At 36.9% G+C, this 19,700-nt stretch overlaps 1 protein-coding gene across 4 annotated transcripts in view; it reads left to right on the plus strand.

Moving 5' to 3' along the window:
* The window catches only part of Pals1 (protein associated with LIN7 1, MAGUK p55 family member), a 65,906-nt gene that overhangs the window by 21,584 nt on the left and 24,622 nt on the right, over positions 1-19,700 (plus strand). The window contains exons 2-3 of one of the 4 annotated variants that reach the window (XM_090344317.1): positions 7,657-7,751; positions 13,676-14,207. In XM_090344317.1, coding sequence (XP_090200443.1) covers positions 13,841-14,207 — 367 coding nt within the window. In that variant the 5' untranslated portion in view covers positions 7,657-7,751; positions 13,676-13,840. The remainder of the gene's footprint in view (positions 1-7,656; positions 7,752-13,675; positions 14,208-19,700) is intronic. The other 3 variants (XM_090344319.1, XM_090344318.1, XM_090344320.1) reach the window with 3 other exon arrangements.

A 19,700-nucleotide genomic window follows, 5' to 3' on the forward strand; every position in this document is an offset into this window, starting at 1 on the left:
ACCTCATTTCTAGCTAGTTTGAAAATTATATCTATTACCTTTTCTACTAGTGGCTTTTTCAAAAGTGTTACTAATCTTTTGGATATTATTTAATCTTTTATTACTAAGTTGAAAGTGATAAAGGGGCAGTTCAAATAACCAGCCATTTGATACCTTGATACTATTTGGTCCCTAACCAATTCCTGCTATAGATGTGTGGTCTCCAAAGACAGTGAACTTTGTGTTTGATATAAACAGAGGATTTTTTTTCTTTTCATTTCAAAACAAAAGTTTTTCTGTATAGGGAGTATTTAAAAAATTATGTGGGCTTAGATTGCAACTCAGTGATACATGCGTTGGTACTTGCTTTAGCATGCATGAGGCCCTGTATTCAACCCTCAGCTCTGGAGAGGGAAGAAAGGAAACATAATTCCTCCTTCCTTCCTGCCCCCCCTACACAATTCTTGATAGTGCGTGATGCTACCTTAACAGTGATACCCAGATTTGCCATACATATCCCCCATTTTTCCTTGGAAATACTTTTAAGTCCAAAGCCAACTTTTATGTGAATCTGTTGTTTTTGTAGTTTCCAGTACTGAGGGCCTGAGTGCTGTCCTTGGGATTTCTCAAGACTAGAGTTCTACCACTTGAGCAAAGCACCACTTCCAGCTTTTTCTATGTATGTGGTACCAAGGAATCTAACACAGGCTTTTGTGCATGCCAGGCAAACACTCTACCACTAGGCCAAACTCCTGGCCCGCAAAGCCAACTTTTATGCATGAAAAACACAAGAGGTTTCCTGGTGATACTGATTCATACCTGTAATGCTAACTACCCAAGAGGCTAGGATCTGAGGATTGCTGTTTGAAGCAAGCCCAAGAGTAAAGTCCATGAGACTCATATCTCTAATATCTCTAACAAACTTGTAAAAAAAAAATGGCTGAAGGTAGAGCTGTGGCTCAAGTAGTAGAGTGCTAGACTTGACTTAAAAAAAAACAATGCCCGGGCCGGGAGTGTAGCCTAGTAGTAGAGTGCTTTGCCTACCATGCATGAAGCCCTGGGTTTGAGTCCTCAGTACCACATACAGCGAAAAGGCCAGAAGTGGTACTGTGGCTCAAGTGGCAGAATGCTAGCATTGAGCAAAAAAAACAAAAAGTCCGAGGACAGTGCCCAAGCCCTGAGTTCAAACCCCAGGACTGGTAAAAAAAAAAGAAAAAAAAAAAAGCTCAAGGACAGTGCCCAGACTCCAAGTTCAAGCCCCAGAACTGGCACCAAAATTAAAAGTTAAAAAAGCAATAGGCTGTTAGGTATTTGGATCTGTGATCCAATTTCTCATGGAATTTTATTGTTTGAATGAGAGAATCTTTATGGACAAGTCAAACAAAATTTTAGGAAAGTACCCAAAGCACTAAACTCAAAATTAATATTTGTTTTTGATGGTATGTTAAGTTGGAACTCAGGGTTTTGTGCTTGCTAGGCAAGTGCTTTACCAATTGAGCCCCACTCTCAGCTCATTTGGCTTGATTTCTGATTTGTCATATGAGAATATAGTTATTCCTACTTGTTTTCCGGTTCCATTTGCTTGGGATATCATTTTCTATTCTTACATTTGAAGTCTGCATATGAGTGGTGAGGTGTATTACTTGAATACAGTAAACAGATCTCGATTTTTATTATCACTATTTTTACTTTTTTAATGGTTACCTGTGTTTGAACTCAGGCCTTGTGCTTACTCAGCTTGCTTGTTCACTGCTGGGGCTCTTATCATTTGAACCATACCTCCACCCCAGCTCTGATGATTAATTGAATGAGTCTCATAGATTTTTCTTTCAGGTCTGACTTTGAACTAAGATCTGGATCCCCATATCTCAGTCTATTAAGTAGCTGAATTATAGGCTTGATCTAAGTGCCTGACTTGGATCATTAACCCCTAAACCTACCTACTTACCTACCTACCTACCTACCTACCTACCTACCTACCTTTCTTTCTTTCTCTCCTTTCTTTCTCTTTCTTTCTTTCTCTCTCTCTCTCTTTCTTTCTCTCTTTCTTTCTTTCTTTCTTTCTCCCTCTCTCTCTCTCTCTTTCTTTCTTTCTTTCCCTCCTTCCTTCCTTCTTTTTTCAGTACTGATACTTGAGCCTCATTCTTTGTTAAACTTGGTATTCTACCACTTGAAAAACATATTCAGCACTTTTTCACTTATTACGTCTACTCAAGACCTGGGGTTTGAACTCAGAGACTCATTCTTTAGCTTTTTTTTTTTTTTTTTTTTTTTTTTTTTTGCCAGTCCTGGGCTTGAGCTCAGGGCCTGAGTCCTGTCCTTGGATTTTCTCAAGGCTAGAGCTCTACCACTTGAGCCTCAGCACCACTTCCAGCTTTTTTCTATGCATGTGGTACTGAGGAATTGAACCCGGGTCTTTCATGCATGCTAGGCAAGCACTCTACCACCAGGCCAAACTCCCAGCCCCTAGCTTGGTGTTTTTTTTTTTTTTTTTTTTTTTTACTCACGGCTGCTGTTCGACCACTTGAGTCATACCTCCATTTCAGATTTTTTGCTGGTTAATTGGAAATAAGTCTCAGAGATTTGTCTGCCCGCACTGGCTCCAAACAGCAGTCCTCAGATCTCAGCCATTTGAGTAGCTAGGATTATAAACATGAACTGGTTCCCAGCTAAAGTTTCATTGCCACATTTAATCTACTGACAAGTTTAGCATATTGACAAGTATGAGATAATATTGTAGTTTTAATTTACGTTTCCCTATTGGTTAACATTGTTGAGCTTTCTTATACATATTGGTTTGACTTTTGTGTTTTCTCTTAAGAAAATCTGTGCATAGTGGAACAAGAGTGTCTCATACCTATAATCCCAGTTACTCAAAAGACTGAGTTCTGGGAATTGATAATTCTTGACATTTTTTAAAGTTTTTGAAATTTTTTCCTGTTCTTGATCACTTAAGTTCTTTATTGTGGAGTTGTTAGCTGTAAAGGGAAACATGCTACCTGTTTATTCATGAATTTAGTGAGTGTGTGTGTGTGTGTGTGTGAAAGAGCGAGCGAGAGAGAGAGAGAGGGAGAGAGAGAGAACGCGTGTGTGCATGCATGCATGCATGCACTTGCTCAAGTGTCAGTCCTGGAGCGTGAACTCAGGGCCTAGGCAATGTCCCTGATTATTGTGTTTTGCTCACTTGAGCCACAGGTCCACATCTGGCATTTTGATGCTTAATTGGAAGTGTGAGTCTCACAGACTTTACTGCCCAGATTGGCTTCAAACCGCAGTTGTCAGATATCTCCTCCTTCTCTTGAGTAGCTTGGATTATAATAGAGGACATTGGCGCCTAGTGAATATTAGTGATTTGTTTTCCCTGCTGCTTATATTATCTCAGGGCAACTTTTGGTAGAAATTTCAATCTCTTAGGTCCTTTTGGTTGGATGATATCTCACAGATTACATAAAATTGAATAGTAGCTGTGTAATTATATATTTTCCTGGTTATTAGATTGGCAGATTATGGTTCAGTTATCAAATAATGAATTTCAATGCTTTAGACACTGTGTTTAGACACTTTTTCCACTTGGTAAGGAAGCTTGGCAACAGAATCTATTGTAATTGTCAAACCACAACCTTGTGTTTGTGGTAATTGCTAATGAGGACTAATCACCATTATGCTCCAGTATCTTAAGATGAATATAAAAACAAAAATATATCTTTGTGATCTTGTAATGGTATCTCAATTTCCTCTACCCAAATTAGGGAGCTGGAGATTAGCTTAGAATTTCTTGTTGCTTTTCTTCTGCTATATTTTTTTGCCTCTACCTTGGAATTTTTATTGTTCTCTTTTTCTCTTCTTAGCTTCAGAGTCTAGATTCTTTTGTGTCACCAGATTCTCCTCTATACCTTTAACACCAAAATTCTCAATTTTGAAGTATAATACATGTATACAAAAATGTATTCCTTTTCTTCCAGAAACTTTTTGCCTTATGACTCATCTTCCCATTCCCTCGCTCACTACCCTCTGAAACCACCATTCTGTTCTCTTCCACATCTAGATGAAAATGTGGTATTTGTCTTACTTTACTTGGCTTAAATCACTTAGCACAATCCAGTCCAAGTCTATCCATGCTTATGAAAGTGACATTTTCCAATGGCTTATGACTATAATTTTAGCTCCTTAGGAGACTGAGATCTGAGAATCATGATTTGAAGCCAGCCTTGGCAGAAAAGTCCATGAAATTCTTATCTCTAGTTAATAATAATAATAATAATAGCAAGAAGACATGGAGCTGTGGCTAGCGTACTTCCCATGAGGCGGGGGGAGGGGGGAATCTTAGGGCCTCAAGCCCCAGGACTGACACCAAAAAAAAAAAAAAAGTGGCAGTTTTTTGTTTTTTGGTTTTTTTTTCCCCAGTCCTAGGGCTTGAACTGTCCTTGGGCTTTCCTCAAGGCTAGCACTCTGTTATTTGAGCCATAGCACTTCTGGCCTTTCTGTGTATGTGGTACCAAAGAACCAAACCCAGAGCTTCATGCATGCTAGACAAGTATTCTACCAGGCAAGTACTTTACCACTAGGCCACACTCCTAGCCCAGTTTCCTTTTTATTTTTGTTTATTTATTTTTTGCCAGTCCTGGGCTTGAGTTCAGGGCCTGAGCACTGTCCTTGGATTTTCTCAAGGCTGGAGCTCTACCACTTGAGCCTCAGCAACACTTCTGGATTTTTTTCTATGTATGTGGTGCCGAGGAATGGAACCTGGGTCTTCGTGTATGCTAGGCAAGCACTCTACCACTAGGCTAAAACTCCTGCCCCTTCCCAGTCTCCTTTTTAATGACCAAATAGTATTCCATTGGGTACATATACTGTATTTTCTTTGTCCATTTATGGATCAACTCTTAACTGTTTTGAATTGTCCTGCAATGAACGTGCAAGAATGCAGATGTTAGGGCTGGGAATGTGACTTAGTGGTAGAGTGCTTACCTAGAATTCATAAAGCCCTGGGTTCAGTTCATCTATACCACATACACAGAAAAAGCCAGAAGTGGTGCTGTGGTTCAAGTGATAGAATGTTCGCCTTGAGCAAAATGAAGCTCAAGAACAGTGCCTAGGGCTTGAGTTCAAGTCCCAGGACCATTGCCTCCCCCCCCCCCATAACAAAAGCAAATATTGCCTTGGCAGACAGTATTAGAATGGCCACATTTAATCTACTGATAAGTTTCATATATTGACAAGTATGAGATGATATTGTAGTTTTAATTTACATTTCATTTCCCTATTGGTTAACATTGTTGAGCTTTCTAATGTGTAGGTTTGACTTTTGTGTTTGCTCTTAAGAAAAATCTATGCAGAGTGGGGCAAGAGTGACTCACACCTATAATCCCAGTTACTTAGAAGACTGAGTTCTGAGAATTGAGGTTTCAAGCTCCAATACTGGCAAGAAAAAAAGAAAGAGGAAGAAATATTTACTCAGGCCTCCTTTCCATTGTGTATATGAGTGTGCCTATGTGTGTGCACACACATTCACGCCAATACAGAAGCTTTAACTGAGGGCTTTGACCCTCTCTGCCCTTTCTTTCATGGCTGCTGCTGTATCACTTGAGCCATACCTCCACTTCCTAGGCTTTGGAGATTAATTAGAGATAATTCTCCTAGATTTGTCTGTGTTGGCTTCAAACCTGAGTTGGCAGGATTATAGGTGTGAGCCACTGATGTTTTTTTTAATCTTTAGTTTGATTGCTTTCTTTGCTATTCAGTTAGCTTCTTGTACTTGTTGAATATTAACCCTTTTTAATGTGTAGACAGCAAATTTTTTCTTTCAATCTTGAGATTGTCTCCAAGCATTGTTAATTGTTTCCATTGTAGTATTGTACTCCTTATGTTTCCTAATAGTTTTAGGTTTCTGGTTTATGTCTTCAATTCATTTGCATTGATTTTTATACATAGTATGAGATAAAAATCCATTTTGTTCTTCTTGTGGATATCCAGTTTAAATCTGGATTATAAAAGGGCCTTAAACTCTTCCTTGGTTCTTTTCCACTGTAAATGGTAATTTACCACTTGAGCCACAACTCCACTTCTGGAAATCTGATTAAAAGTTAGTAAATAACTGATTCACAATATAGCTGAGATATAGCGATTTTTTAAATTTATGCAGCAGCATTTCCCAAGGTATTTTGTCTATATTGATTTTTGTCTCAAGGCAGTTGTGTGGCTTAAAATTGTAGGATGGGAATAGGAATTTGTAAAATAATCTTTCAATTGCAGGTATTTTTTGTTTGTTTGTTTTTGTCTGTTGTGAGGTTTGAACTCTGGGCCTGGGCATTGTCCTTAGCTCTTCAGCTCAAAGCTAGTGCTCTACCACTTGAGCCACAGATCTGCTTCTGGTTTTTCTGGTGGTTAATTGGAGATAAGAATCTCACAAACTTTCATGCTGAGCTGGCTTTGAACTGCGATCCTCACATCTCAGCTTCTTGAGTAGCTTGGATTACAGGCGTCAGCCATCAGCACCTGAGAGTTAATGTTTTAGTAATACTTCTTGTTTTGTTGTTGTTGTCCCTGGGGCTTGAACTCAGAGCCTTGAGCTCTGGTTCTCTGTCATTTGAGTCCCATTAACTTATTTTTCAACTGATTAGTTCTACAGATGGTTTCATTTTGACATACTTACATACCAAACTCAGTGGTATTAGTCTATTCAGAAATATATAGGACCATCACTATATTTGCTTTACATCATTCCCCCAATGAATTTGTACGCCTTTGTCATAATTGTTCCTGCCTACCCACATATCTCCAGCTGTGAGCAACTACTAACATATTTTCTGTCACCAGATTTGCCTATTCTGTACATTTCATAAGTGGGATCATAGAGTATATGGTTTTTTTATGACTAGCTTCTTTTACTACTGCTTTCAAGAATCATCTCTGTTGTCGAATGTAATTTTTTTTTCTTCCCCCAGTCCTAAGCCTTGAACTCAGGGCCTGAGTACTATCCTTGTGCTTTCTCAAGGTTAGAGCTTCACCACTTGAGCCATAGCACCACTTCCAGCTTTTTTCCTATATATGTGGTACCAAGGAATCGAACCCAGGTCTTTGTGTATACTAGGCAAGTACTCTACCACTAGGCCAAACTCCTAGCCCTTATGCTTTATTATTTTTTTAACTGAATAGTTCATGTATGGCTCTATACCTTTTTAGTTATGCATTCATCATGGATACTGGGATTTTTTTTTCTGTTCCTTGGTTATAGTATAAATAATGCTGCTATGGACAGTTTTGCATGGAGAGTGTGTGTGTGTGTGTGTGTGTGTGTGTGTGTGTGTGTGTCTGTCTGTCTGTCTGTCTGTCTGTCTGTCTGTCTGATCATTGTTTCTCTTGTTTTATTCCTTTTATTAGAATTACTGGACTATGTGGATTGTCTGTTTAACCTTTTGAGAAATTGCTAGATTATTTTCAGTGTAACTGAACCACTTGACATTTCGTACAGCACTAATAAACAGCAACATTGATTTTACTTGATATCTGTGAGAGATTAGGATAGTGGTAGGCCATTTTTGCAACTATGTACTAAGAAATTGCAGATATTTACAAAAGAAATATTGAATATCACATTTAATCTTTCTTTCCTTCCCACCTCCCTCAAAAGCACTGTAGACTTTTATACTTGATTGTCTCATTTTTCCTATTTTGCAGAATAACAAAGTTAGCCTGAGTTTTGTGGGGGGGGGGGGGAAGAAAACAGAAGAGAAACTAAAGACAGTAGACAAGGGTTTTCCAGTTTTCATAATGTAAGTTCTTTTCACTATTCTTGGCCTGAATCCTGTGTTAGCTGACAAAGCTGTTTCTATGGAAACAAATAATTCAGCCCCTTAGAATGTCTAAGGAATGCTGATCACTTAAAATGAGTCTTCCCAGCTGCTGATCAAAGGGCATTACATACTAGAAAAGATGAGGGGAAATGAATTGAAAAATAAAATTAGAATTCTGGACACTAATATATTGTGAACATGTTTATGCATATGAAGTACATCTTTTCTATCTCCCTCTGCCTAAAAATGAGAATGCCGATTACATAGGAAATTTTTTTCCTGCTAACCTGTCTTGTTTCCCAAAGGTTTTTACTCTTGGTACTGAGTATGCATATAGGTTACTTCAGTTCCCCATTCTCAATCGTTTATACTTGTTGAAGCTTATCAGCTTCTTTTTACTCGCATCTCCCATAGCCAATTCATACAACCAAAGCCCTTTCTCCTCCATTTGTTTGCCAGTAGCATTGAAACAGCTTTGGCCTGCCCCCTCACAATTTATGTCCTTGCTGTGTGGACTATGTAAAGAATTTTTGTTGTTTTTATTATTTTTATTTCCGATAGCAGGTGGGAATAGGCATTGTGATGAGAATTTAAAATGTAAGCCTTTGAAGCTTTCTTCTTTTTATTTTATTTGAAAGACTGAAAAGAAATGGCTTAGGCCAGTAACTTCTAGATATTATTATCTTCATAAGACAGTATTATTTACATAGAAAGAGGCAGATCTCTACATCAGTTATTTTACCAGCTTCTAAACTGTCAAAGGACTTTTCCTTCTTTCCTTCCTTCCTTCCTTTCTTTTTTTTTTTTTTTTTTAAGAATGCAGTTCTTTTGGACTGGGGTTCTTTTTTCTCTTTTTTTTTTTTCTTTTTGTGCTGGCTATATTTGTGAACTAAACTGTTCACAGATTGTCTGCTTAAATATGGTATTAATCTTAACTGTAAGATAAAGCATAGTTTATATTTTTGTTTTGCAAGAACTTTATGACCCTAATGCATGAATTTGTATTAGTCTTTTGGAATAGCTCTGTGGCAAGTTTGTTGTTAAACCAAAGAGATTTGGAAAGTGTTGGAGGAGTTATGGCTTGAGGGTAGGGGATTTTTTTTGTCTGGGGGAGTGGAGTGGGGAGGATGGGGCAGAAGTTTGACCTCAGAACCTTAAGCTTGCTATAGTGGCAGGTGCTCTGCCACTTGAGCCAGCATACCTAAACCTTTTTGCTTTTGTTGTTTTAGCATAGGATCTCAATGTTTTTGTTTTGTTTTGTTTTTGTCAGTTGTGGGACTTGAACTCGGGACCTGGGCACTGTCTCTGAACTCCTTTTGTTCAAGGCTAGCACTCTACCACTTTTGAGTCATAGTTCCACTTCCAGTTTTCTGGTGGTTTTTTGGAGATAAGAGTCTCAAAGACTTTTCCTGCCTGGGCTAGCTTTCAACCTTGATCCTCATATCTCAGCCTCCTGAGTAGCTAGGCAGGAGCTACCAGCTCCCACTGGATCTCTGTGCCCCCACCCACATCAATTCTCATTCCTCATTTACAAAATGAACATATTAGGACCTACTTTAAAATTTTTCAGAAGGATTTAAATGAATGAATGCTGTGTGTGAAATACTTGCAGCCCAGTAGTCCCTGCTTGTCCTCAGGAGATACATTCTGCAGTTCTCTGTATGCCTGAAACCAAGGATAATATCAAATTCTGTATGTGTTGGCTTTTCTCATACGTAAATAAACTAGTGATTAATGGAAAAGTAATAAAGCTATAATGTGTATGTGCTCGATAGAAGATTTACATTTTGTGCAGAATGGAACAAGATGGCATACAATTTCATCACTACTCAGAATGACATTCCATTTAAAACTTCTACATTGTTTATTTCTGAAATTTTTCCTTTAATACTTTAAAGCCATAGATAACAAAAACACAAAATGAAACTTGAGAAAGCAAAACTGAATAAAGGAAGAATTACAGTATGTTCTGACACATAAACAAGTGTTCAGTAAATGTTAGCTGGAGTGATAGCTGTTACTGTTACCTTTACTACTACTTCCTTCTCTTTTGCATCTTTTCTACTTGCTCTGCTAGATGAAATAATACACTAAATTCCACTGATTCTGTAAGCTTATGTTTGTTTGTTTGTCATTGTGGGGCTTGAACTCTGGGCCTGGGTGATGTCCCTGAGCTCTTCAGCTCAAGGCTACCACCCTACGCCTTGAGCCACAGCACCACTTCCTAGCTTATGTATTTCTTAAACATAATTTTCCTTCATTCGCACTGTCTTGATTGGGGACCCCATTTCTTTCAAGTGCTTTCGGACTGGTCTGGTTGTCACCACTCCTCTATACTTTTTTAGAAATAATATTACTAGGAAATCAAATGTGACTATTAAATCTTCTTAAAATCCTTTTGTAATTCTCATTGCTTTCAAGGTTAATGTCTTTAGTTTTAAAAACTGTTCTCAGTCTGTCCTGTTTGCTTTTTGAATTCTGTGGCTATTTGTGTAGGATGTGTTTCCTTTGTCCCAGCTAGCTTTACCTTAACTGCATTGTATTTTCTGAAAGTGCCACTCTCTCATACATTTCCTTATTATTGATCATGTGATTACACCTGTCTAGAACAAACCCATCTATGGTTTAATTTTTAGTTGCTCATTGAAATTCAGCACAAAGAAACATACCCTTGTTTTTTAGTGTTTCCTAACACTTTTCTGACAGTTTTACCATTCAAGTTTAGTTGAACAGATATTATTTTGGACATGTCCTTATATGGCTTAGTGCTGAGAAGTTAGACATGAACTATATATCTCTGAACAACTTTGAAATATGGGAGAAGAAATCAACTAGAAAGTATTATTATTTATTGTCTTTTCTGTATTCTCCCCTAGAAGTGAACACTCCAAGAGAGTGTATTTTAGGCCACAATTATTTTTCTGAGAGAAAAAGATTGGATCCAGATGAACAAGTATGGTAATAATAGTCAGATCATGAAAATCCTGATACATGCAATCTCTCTTGCATGTTCTATAACTTTCTCTCATGATTTAATGTAATGAATATTTACATCTTATCTTAATTTTTGAGCTATTTTCATATCAAATAATTTTTGTACAATAAAAAGTTTAAAAATATATTTACTAAATTTGGTTCTTAGTAGCCAATAATTGTTAAAAAAAAAAAAAAAGGGTCAAGTGGCTGGGTACAGTGGCTCATGCTTAAAACCCTAGCTACTCAAGAGGCTGAAATCTGACGATCGTGGTTCAAAGCAAGTTCGGCACTAGGGTCTGTGAGACTCTTGTCTGCAAGTAACAACCAGAAAACCAGAAGTGGCTGTGGCTGAAGGGGTAGGGCAGTAGCTTTGAGCTGAAGAGCTCCAGGCCCGGAATTCAAAGCCCCATGACTGACCAAAAAAACGGTTAAGAGTTAATTTTTTTCAATATTTACTGCTAGATTTTTTCAAATTAAGTTTAGCGCTAGAGTAACTCCTACACAAATTTCTAGTTACTTGTAATGAAAACATTAAGCTGAATTTACATTTGTTTACAATCAATTTATACAACACAAAAATCATAAGTCTACTAGCATTCATTTTAATGAAAAAAGACAAACCAATATCAAATTAGGTATTTATATAGATCATATGATTATAAATAAAGCTAATATTTGGATGGGGGACAATAACTTATTAGAATTCTTATGAAAGTAAAATTTTATAGGCTCATGTCTTTTTTATCTATTGTCTTGATTGATGGTTTTTCTTGTTACCTACATTTTTTTCAATCCTGGGGCTTGAACTCAGGGTCTGGACAGTCTTTGGGCTTTCTCAAGACTAATGGTCTACCACTTGAGCCACAGTACGTCTGGCTTTTTCTGTGTATATGGTACTAAGGAATCAAATCCAGGATTTCATACATCTAGGCAAGCACTCTACTACTGAGCCATACTTATTTTTAGCCCCTACGTCTTCATATTTTATATTAAGTGATTTGTCTTCTGTCTCCATTTTTGCTATGACTTGACATTTAAAAGATTGATTGGCATTAGTAATATTGTCTAAAAACCTGCATTTTGCTTAGTTGGCATTATGCTCTAACTACTTAACACCTCTCAACTGAAGGAGACAGTAAGTTTATTATTGTAAATATTTTTAAAGACTCAGCAAAAGAAGACTAATTAGATACTATGTGTGGGTTTACACACATAAACAGTCTTACTGTTTGTGCTCAAGAAATGATTTGATGAAAAGCCAGTGCCACCTAATAAAATATTTTTCTTTTTTTTTTAAGTTTATTATTTTTTTGTTTACCAATCCTGGGCCTTGAACTCAGGGCCTGAGCATTGTCCTTACGCTTTCTCAAGGCTGAGCTCTACCACTTGAACCACAGCACCACTTGTCTTTTTTCTGTGTATGTGGTACCAAGGAATTGAACCCCAGGTCTTTGTGCATGCGAGGCAAGCACTCTACCACTAAGCCAAACTCCTGGCCCTAAAATATTTTTCTTGTCTAAACTAATTTACATTCTCTTACAGGATATTTAAGATAATAGAATCAGATTAATACTTAGAGTTAGTAAAGTATAAGTAAATCTACGTATTAACTTTATAATGTCTATACGTTATCTTATTTAAAACAATCCTATGAATAATTTGGCTAATTGAATCAGATTCAGAGTCAGAAACTTTTTTTTTTTTTTTTTTTGCCAGTCCTGGGCTTGAGCTCAGGGCCTAAACACTGTCCTTAGACTTTCTTGAGGCTAGAGCTCTACCAATTGAGCTACAGCACCATTTCTGGCTTTTTCTATGTATATATGGTACCAAGGAATCGAACCCAGGTCTTTGTGCATGCTAGGCAAGCACTCTGCCATTAGGCCAAACTCCCGACCCCTGTGCTACAGTTTTTTTTTGTAGGTGCCTTTGCTTCTAATTACAAAGTTTCTTGTACTTTGGGCTTCTCTATCTCACACCCCCTTAAAAATGAGTTAATTTCTCTTCTAGTTTTTCCTTTAAGTTCCATCATACAAAGTTGGTATATATGAAACTGTCTGTCATCAGTTGGTTTGGCAGTTGATCAATAACCAAGTTGAGATAACTTTCAATGTCTAAATACCTATTTATATTAGAAGCACCTATTCTTTACAAAATTAATACCTCATACTTTATACTTTTCACTTTACTAAACTTTCCAGTGTCAGTTTTTGTTGGTGGTGGTGGTAGTCATGGGGCTTAAACTCAGAGCCTGGGCACTGTCCCTGAGTTTTTTAGCTCAAAGCTAACTCTACCACTTTGAGCCACAGCACTACTTCCAGTACTTTCTAGTGGTTAATTGGAGATAAGAGACTCTTGGACTTCCCTGCTGGGGCTGGCTTTGAACCATAATTCTCAGATCTCAACCTCCTGAGTAGTTAGGATTACAGGTATGTCACCAGCACCCAGCCCAAAATGTCATTTTTTAAAAACATGAATAGTATGCTTCAAATTCTTTTTCTTTTTTTTTTTTTGCCAGTCCTAGGGCATGAACTCAGGGCCTGATCACTGTCCTTGGGCTTTCCTCAAGGCTAGAACTCTACCACTTGAGCCATAGCACCACTTCCAGTTTTTTCTGTGTGTATGTGGTACCAAGTAATCGAACTCAGGACTTCTTGCATGAAAGGCAAGCACTCTACCACTAAGCCATCCTCCCAGCCTTGCTTCAAATTCTTGACAGTGGACTTGGGAGGGGGCAGGGAGAGGGAATTGCTTCATTTTCTCAGCATTCTTTATAAAATACAAGAAATATATTTGATCTGTACAACAAAAATCATATATTTACCAGATATTTTATATGTAATGTTTAGAGATTAGAAGAGGGCTATGTAGAATCTGATTTTGTAATGTAATTCTTATACTTTTTTTTCCCCTTCCATCTTTCCCCTTAGATTTCCTTCATGGATACCTTTCATAGCATTATTATGTGATGTGAGAAGTTTCTTTTTGTTTTTTGTTTTTTGAAGTAACATGGATTTTGTACAACAGAATCAAGAGAATTGGCTTTATAGGAAAAATTGATCTATATAAATTGGTACAGGTTTTTATAGATAATCATGACAACATTCCATATGAATGGGCATGTTACAGAGGAATCAGACAACGGAATAAAAAATGTTGATCTTGCATCACCAGAGGAACATCAGAGGCACCGAGAGATGGCTGTTGACTGCCCTGGAGATTTGGGCACCAGGATGATGCCAGTTCGACGAAGTGCACAATTGGAGCGTATTCGACAACAACAGGAGGATATGAGACGTAGGCGAGAGGAAGAAGGGAAAAAGCAAGAATTGGACCTTAATTCTTCCATGAGACTTAAGAAACTAGCCCAAATTCCTCCAAAGACTGGAATAGATAACCCTATATTTGACACAGAAGAAGGAATTGTTTTAGAAAGTCCTCATTATGCTGTAAAAATATTAGGTAAGTAAAAATTCCAGAATAATAAAATGTCTTGCTTTAGTTTATCTATTCCGTATTAATCTATATTGTAGTGATTATATAAGTAAGGACGTCATTACTTACTTTTAGTCACACAGAGCAAAAGGACGGGGTCTTTCTCTTCTTCATTCCCCCTTTCTCCCCCTTTTGTTCCTCCTCTGTTTATTTATTTGCCAGCCCTTGGACTTTCTCAAGGCTAGCACTCTACCACTTGAGTCACAGCACCACTTCCAGATTTTGTTGTGTCTATAATACCAAGGAATCAAACCCAGGGCTTCGTGCATTCTAGGTTAGCACTCTACCATGAGGCCACACTCCTGGCCTTCTCTTTTTTTGTACTAGGGAGTAGAAATCTAGGACTCCTTACCTGCTGGGCAAACACTTTTTATCACTGAATTATGTCCCTGGGTCCCATTTTTTTTTCCCATTTGTTTGTATGTTATTGACTTTTTCTAGATCCACAATGGTTTACATAAATACTTTGGTGTGGTGTTTAAACCTGAGGGTGTTCTATATATTTAAAAGTATTTTGAAGCTGTGTGCCGGTGGCTCACACCTATAATCCTAGCTACTCAGGAGGCTGAGATCTGAGGATTGTGGGTCAAAACCAGCCCAGGCACAAAAGTCCAAGAGACTCTTATCTCCAATTAACCACCAGAAAACCAGAAGTGGAGCTGTGGCTCAAGTGGTAGAGCACTACCCTTGAAAAAGTCCAAGGAAGTGCCCAGGCCCTGAAGAGCTCAGGGACAGTGCCCAGCCTCACACCGACACACACACACACACACACACACACACACACACACACACACACACACACACACACAAAAGTAATTTGAGCCAGGCGTGGTGGCTCATGCCTGTAATCCTAGCTATTCAAGAAGTTGAGATCTGAGGATCAAGATTCAAAACCAGCCCAGGCACAAAAGGACCTGAGACTCTTATCTCCAGTTAACCTCTAGAAAACAAAGGGGAGTGGGGTTTGGCGCAAAGTCAGGGTGGTAGCCTTGAGCTGAAGAGCTCAGGGACAATTCCCAGGCTGAGTTCAAGACCCCCCCCCCCCCAAAAAAAAAGGTAATTTAAGATCTAGGACCAGGTAGCTGAAATTTTTGCTTGAAGAGAAGAATAAATATTTGAGAAATAGATGGTAGATTTATTATTGTTCAGTGCAAATAAATGTTATTTATAAAAAACATGAAAAACTAGTATAAGTTATATATTGCTAAAGCCTTATTTTTAAGATACCATTAAGTTTTCAATTAAAATATTGTATCTCTTACCAAACTTTTTTTTCCTGTTCCTAATCTGCTAACACATCAAACTACAACAAAGTACTCCCTTAAAATTATATGTGTCTCCTTGCCAGTATTTTGATTAATATACACATGACAGGAGACAGCTTCTCAGCTTTTTCAAAACCTGAAACCACAACTGGGTTTTAAGTGAGGGAAGGATGAGACAACTGGATTAGTTCTCTAAGAGGAATGTCCAAATGATATATCATTTATCCGTGAGTAGACAAAGTACTCTTAAGAGTTTAAAATGTTACCAATTAGATATTTTAACTCTGCTTAGGTTAATTTAATTTTTAATTTAGTTTTTTTAGTATTTTTAAATTAGTCAACATAATAATTGATAGAAAATACTCAAAGTGGTATGCTTAAAGCAGCTAGAACCTCATTAAAAAGTAGAGACATGATTTGGGGGACTTAACTTCAAATGAAAATTATAAATTGTAGAAATTATCATATATTAAGATTTTTTAAAAATATATAGTAATTTTCAATCTTGCTTTAGTACAGATAAAATATTGTCTTTATTCTGTTTTGTTTTAAAACAAAGTACCTTATAAGAAAAATAACCATAAAAGAAAAATGCAGGTTAGAAGGGGATAAGAAAGAACTGAGATATTTTCAGATATTTCTAAGTTGTAGATTTTTGTAATTTGTGTTTTATGTTTTTATTTTGGTCTTGCAAGTACATAATTTAGGGACAGGGATGTAGGCCGGTAGCTGTAGTAAACTGCTTATTAGGAATAAGCTAGGGAGGACTGCCATCTGTCATATATATGGCTATATAATAGTTATTACCTTGGAAAAAACCTAAGGAAGGGAGGGTATATACACCCATGGTGAACTTTTTTTGTCAAAACTTTGAATAGAAAATTTATGGTTAGGGGCTTTCTATTTTAAATACTTAGAGTGAAGAAAATAAGACACACACAATGGGAAGAAAACTAAGGTGAAGAAAGTTAAAGAATGAAACATTTTCATAATATTGGTAATTGTTTTTGTCTTAATTTTTGTCTATTTTTGCCAACTATTGAGTATTTGAGCTATTAAGTAAAAACAATTGAGAATTAAAAGTAAAACATCTCTTTTATATTTAAGTTTTGATAGTTCATTGGATACGGCATTTTGACTGATTGTGATAAACTTCTTTTAAAGAAATGCCAACAAAATAGTAGAAAATGTTGAGATTTACTTTAGCCTCCTCCTGACAAGGTAATTATTTTCACTGTCTTAAGTTTTGCTTAACTGTTGTAAATACTTGCAGACAGTGATATTAGCCATTCTTTGGGGAACAATATTTCTTCTTGTAAGTGAAATGATTAAACCTATTGGTATTTGGTTAATGTTTAAAGTGTTTGGGGCACTTGAGAATTTTCTGATTTAGTCCAATTGTTAAAATTAGAAAATTTGTTGAAATATATGTACATAATCATGCAAATGATTTACGTGACCTATCTCTCTCTCTCTCTCACACACACACACACACACACACACATACATACACACATAATTTGAAAAAAAAAGAATTCCTTAATATTACAACAATCACTATTCATTATGGTATAAATCAACATCAGAGAAAACCTTGTAGTTAGAATTTATTAATGAGAAACGGAGTAAAGACAGTGAATTCATTTATTATTTTTAAAACTAATTAGTATTTTTGAAAACTAATAGTATAGCTGCATATTACTTTCCATCTGACCATAAACCTGTTTCAAGCAGAAGCAGCTATATTTAAAATTTTTATGTTTTGAATTAACATATAATATGAGGAAGTTTCATTATATTTCCATCTAGGTACATAGTATACTTTTAATAATTTTTATTTTCTCAACTGTATTCCTATTCCTTTTCCTCTGGTTTTTCAAACAGTTTTTGGCTTTATTATGCTATATTCTTATATATATACATAAGTATGTAAATATCTGCATATTTCTATATTTGTGTGTATCTAATTGGATTTTTAACCTTCCTTCTAGAATTGTATAAAATGTTGAAGAATACATGTGGATTTTTTTTTACATTACACATATAGCCACCAAAGAATGAAACATTTGAATATATCCATGTGTATGTGTACTTAAATACAAATATATAATCATTCTTCATATTGATAGATTTATTTACATATAAATACTAATTTTATTAGAGTTTGTGTTGTCTGGTATTTCAGTTTTTCTCTGTGTTTTCAGCTACAGTTTCATGCCTTATCAAGCGACACACACACGCATTTTTTTTTTGCCAGTCCTGGACCTTGAACTCAGGGCCTGGGCACTGTCCTTGGGCTTTCTCAAGCCACCATTTGTGGCTTTTTTTTTCTATGTATGTAGTACAAAGGAATCGAACCCCGGTCTTCGTGCATGCTAAGCAGGCGCTCTACCACTAGGCTAAAAACTCCCAGCCCCAGGCTACATATATTTAGTGAAGTTTCTAAATCTTCTGAGTTTTAAAAAAAATCTTCTGAGTGGGGATTTTATTTGTTCTTTTGTTCATTAAACATTCAATGGAAACATTGAAGCTAAAGGATGGGAGTATTTGGGGCAGATTTCTTCCTAAGAAAGCCATCTGGAAATGTTCCCAGTTAAATTGGTCATGAACACAGCTATGGAATTTATCAGACAAGTTTATCCATTTAAACCATAGTTGGCGATTTTGCTATATTACTTGGTTACCCAGGTTAGTACAACATTAGCAGAAATCATTTACCAGGCCAAACTCAGTGTTTTATGCCTGTAATCCCAGCTCCTTGGGGAGCAGAGATCAGGAGAATTATGGTTGGAAATCAGTAACCAAAAAAGTTAGTGAGACCATTATCTCAACCAAGTTGGATATGGTGTTATATATTGAGAAGTCAACATCATAGGGAGGCTGTTGGTAGCAGAGTCATAATCTAAGGCTAGCCCTGGGTAAAAATACAAGACCCTACCTGAAAAATAATTAAAGCGAAACAAGACTGCGGGGTTGACTCAAGTTGCCTAACATGCATGGGGCCCCGAGTTCATACCCTAGTACTTGCACTCTAGCTTGCCCTTTTACTCAAGTCTATGGCTCTACTATACTAGAGCCACTCCTCCATTTCTAGCTTTTTTGCTGGTGAGTAAGAGACAGGAGTCTCAGACTTCATGGCTCAGATTGGCTTCAAACTGTGATCCTATTTCTCAACATATTGAGTAGCGAGGACAGGTGAGAGCCACTACCACCAAGCTAATCAAAAGTCTTATTATAGGAATTTATACCATTGAATATGCTAGATTGTAAAACAAAATGTTCTGTGAGATTAGCATTTTTAAAAGTTTGAGAGGCAGAGCTGGGCTAGCTGGTGGTGCTTACCTATAAGCAGTCCCAGTCAGCTCAGGAAACATTTACCTCTTGGCTGACTAAGATTGTTTATTGGTTTTAGTCAGCAGTGATATGGGAAGTTCTTGAATGTTCTCATTTCCCTGATTTAGAATTTTACTAAGAATTTCAGAGGCTGAGAGTTTGGCCTAGTGGCAGAGTGCTTGCCTAGCATGCAGGAAGACCTGGGTTTGATTCCTCAGTACCACATACATAGAAAAGGCTGGAAATAGTGACTTGGTTCAAGTGGCAGAGCCTTTTCAAAGCCCAAGGACAGTGCTCAGGCACTGAGTTCAAGCCCCAGAACTGGCAAAAAAAAAAAAAAAAAAAAAAGAATTTCAACTCAGGAAGTGTTTACCAGAAGCTAGGATTAGTTCCTAGCTACTCTGAAGACTGAGATGTGGAAGACTGTGATTCATGACCAACTTGGGCAGATAAATTCACTAGATACCATCTCCAAATAGCTAGCAAAAAGGAGGGCTGCTGTAACTAAACCCTCTCTACATCACCTTTACAAAAAAGGCATGGGGTAGGGAGAAGCTGGAGACAACAGTTTATGATAGAATACCAACTTAGTCATGTGAGAACCTGAGTTAAAACCCCAGTACCACCATAAAACAAAAAAATTGAAACCAGTTTCCATAACTGCTTTGTTGGCTTTATGATTGTTTTCTTATAAAATACTTGAATGTTTTACTGTATTGTTCTAAAGGTACTTTATGTCATTGAATTCCTTATACTTTTAGAGATTTCTAGTAACCTTTTTAAGTTTAATGGGATCTGACCTTCTATAGTCTTCTTGCCTAATCTTGTGATACTATATTAGTTTATGACTAAATCTTATCAT

The sequence above is a fragment of the Megascapheus bottae genome, chromosome 14 (assembly GCF_031878675.1).
Source record: "Megascapheus bottae isolate mThoBot1 chromosome 14, mThoBot2.hap1, whole genome shotgun sequence".
Taxonomy (NCBI): domain Eukaryota; kingdom Metazoa; phylum Chordata; class Mammalia; order Rodentia; family Geomyidae; genus Megascapheus; species Megascapheus bottae.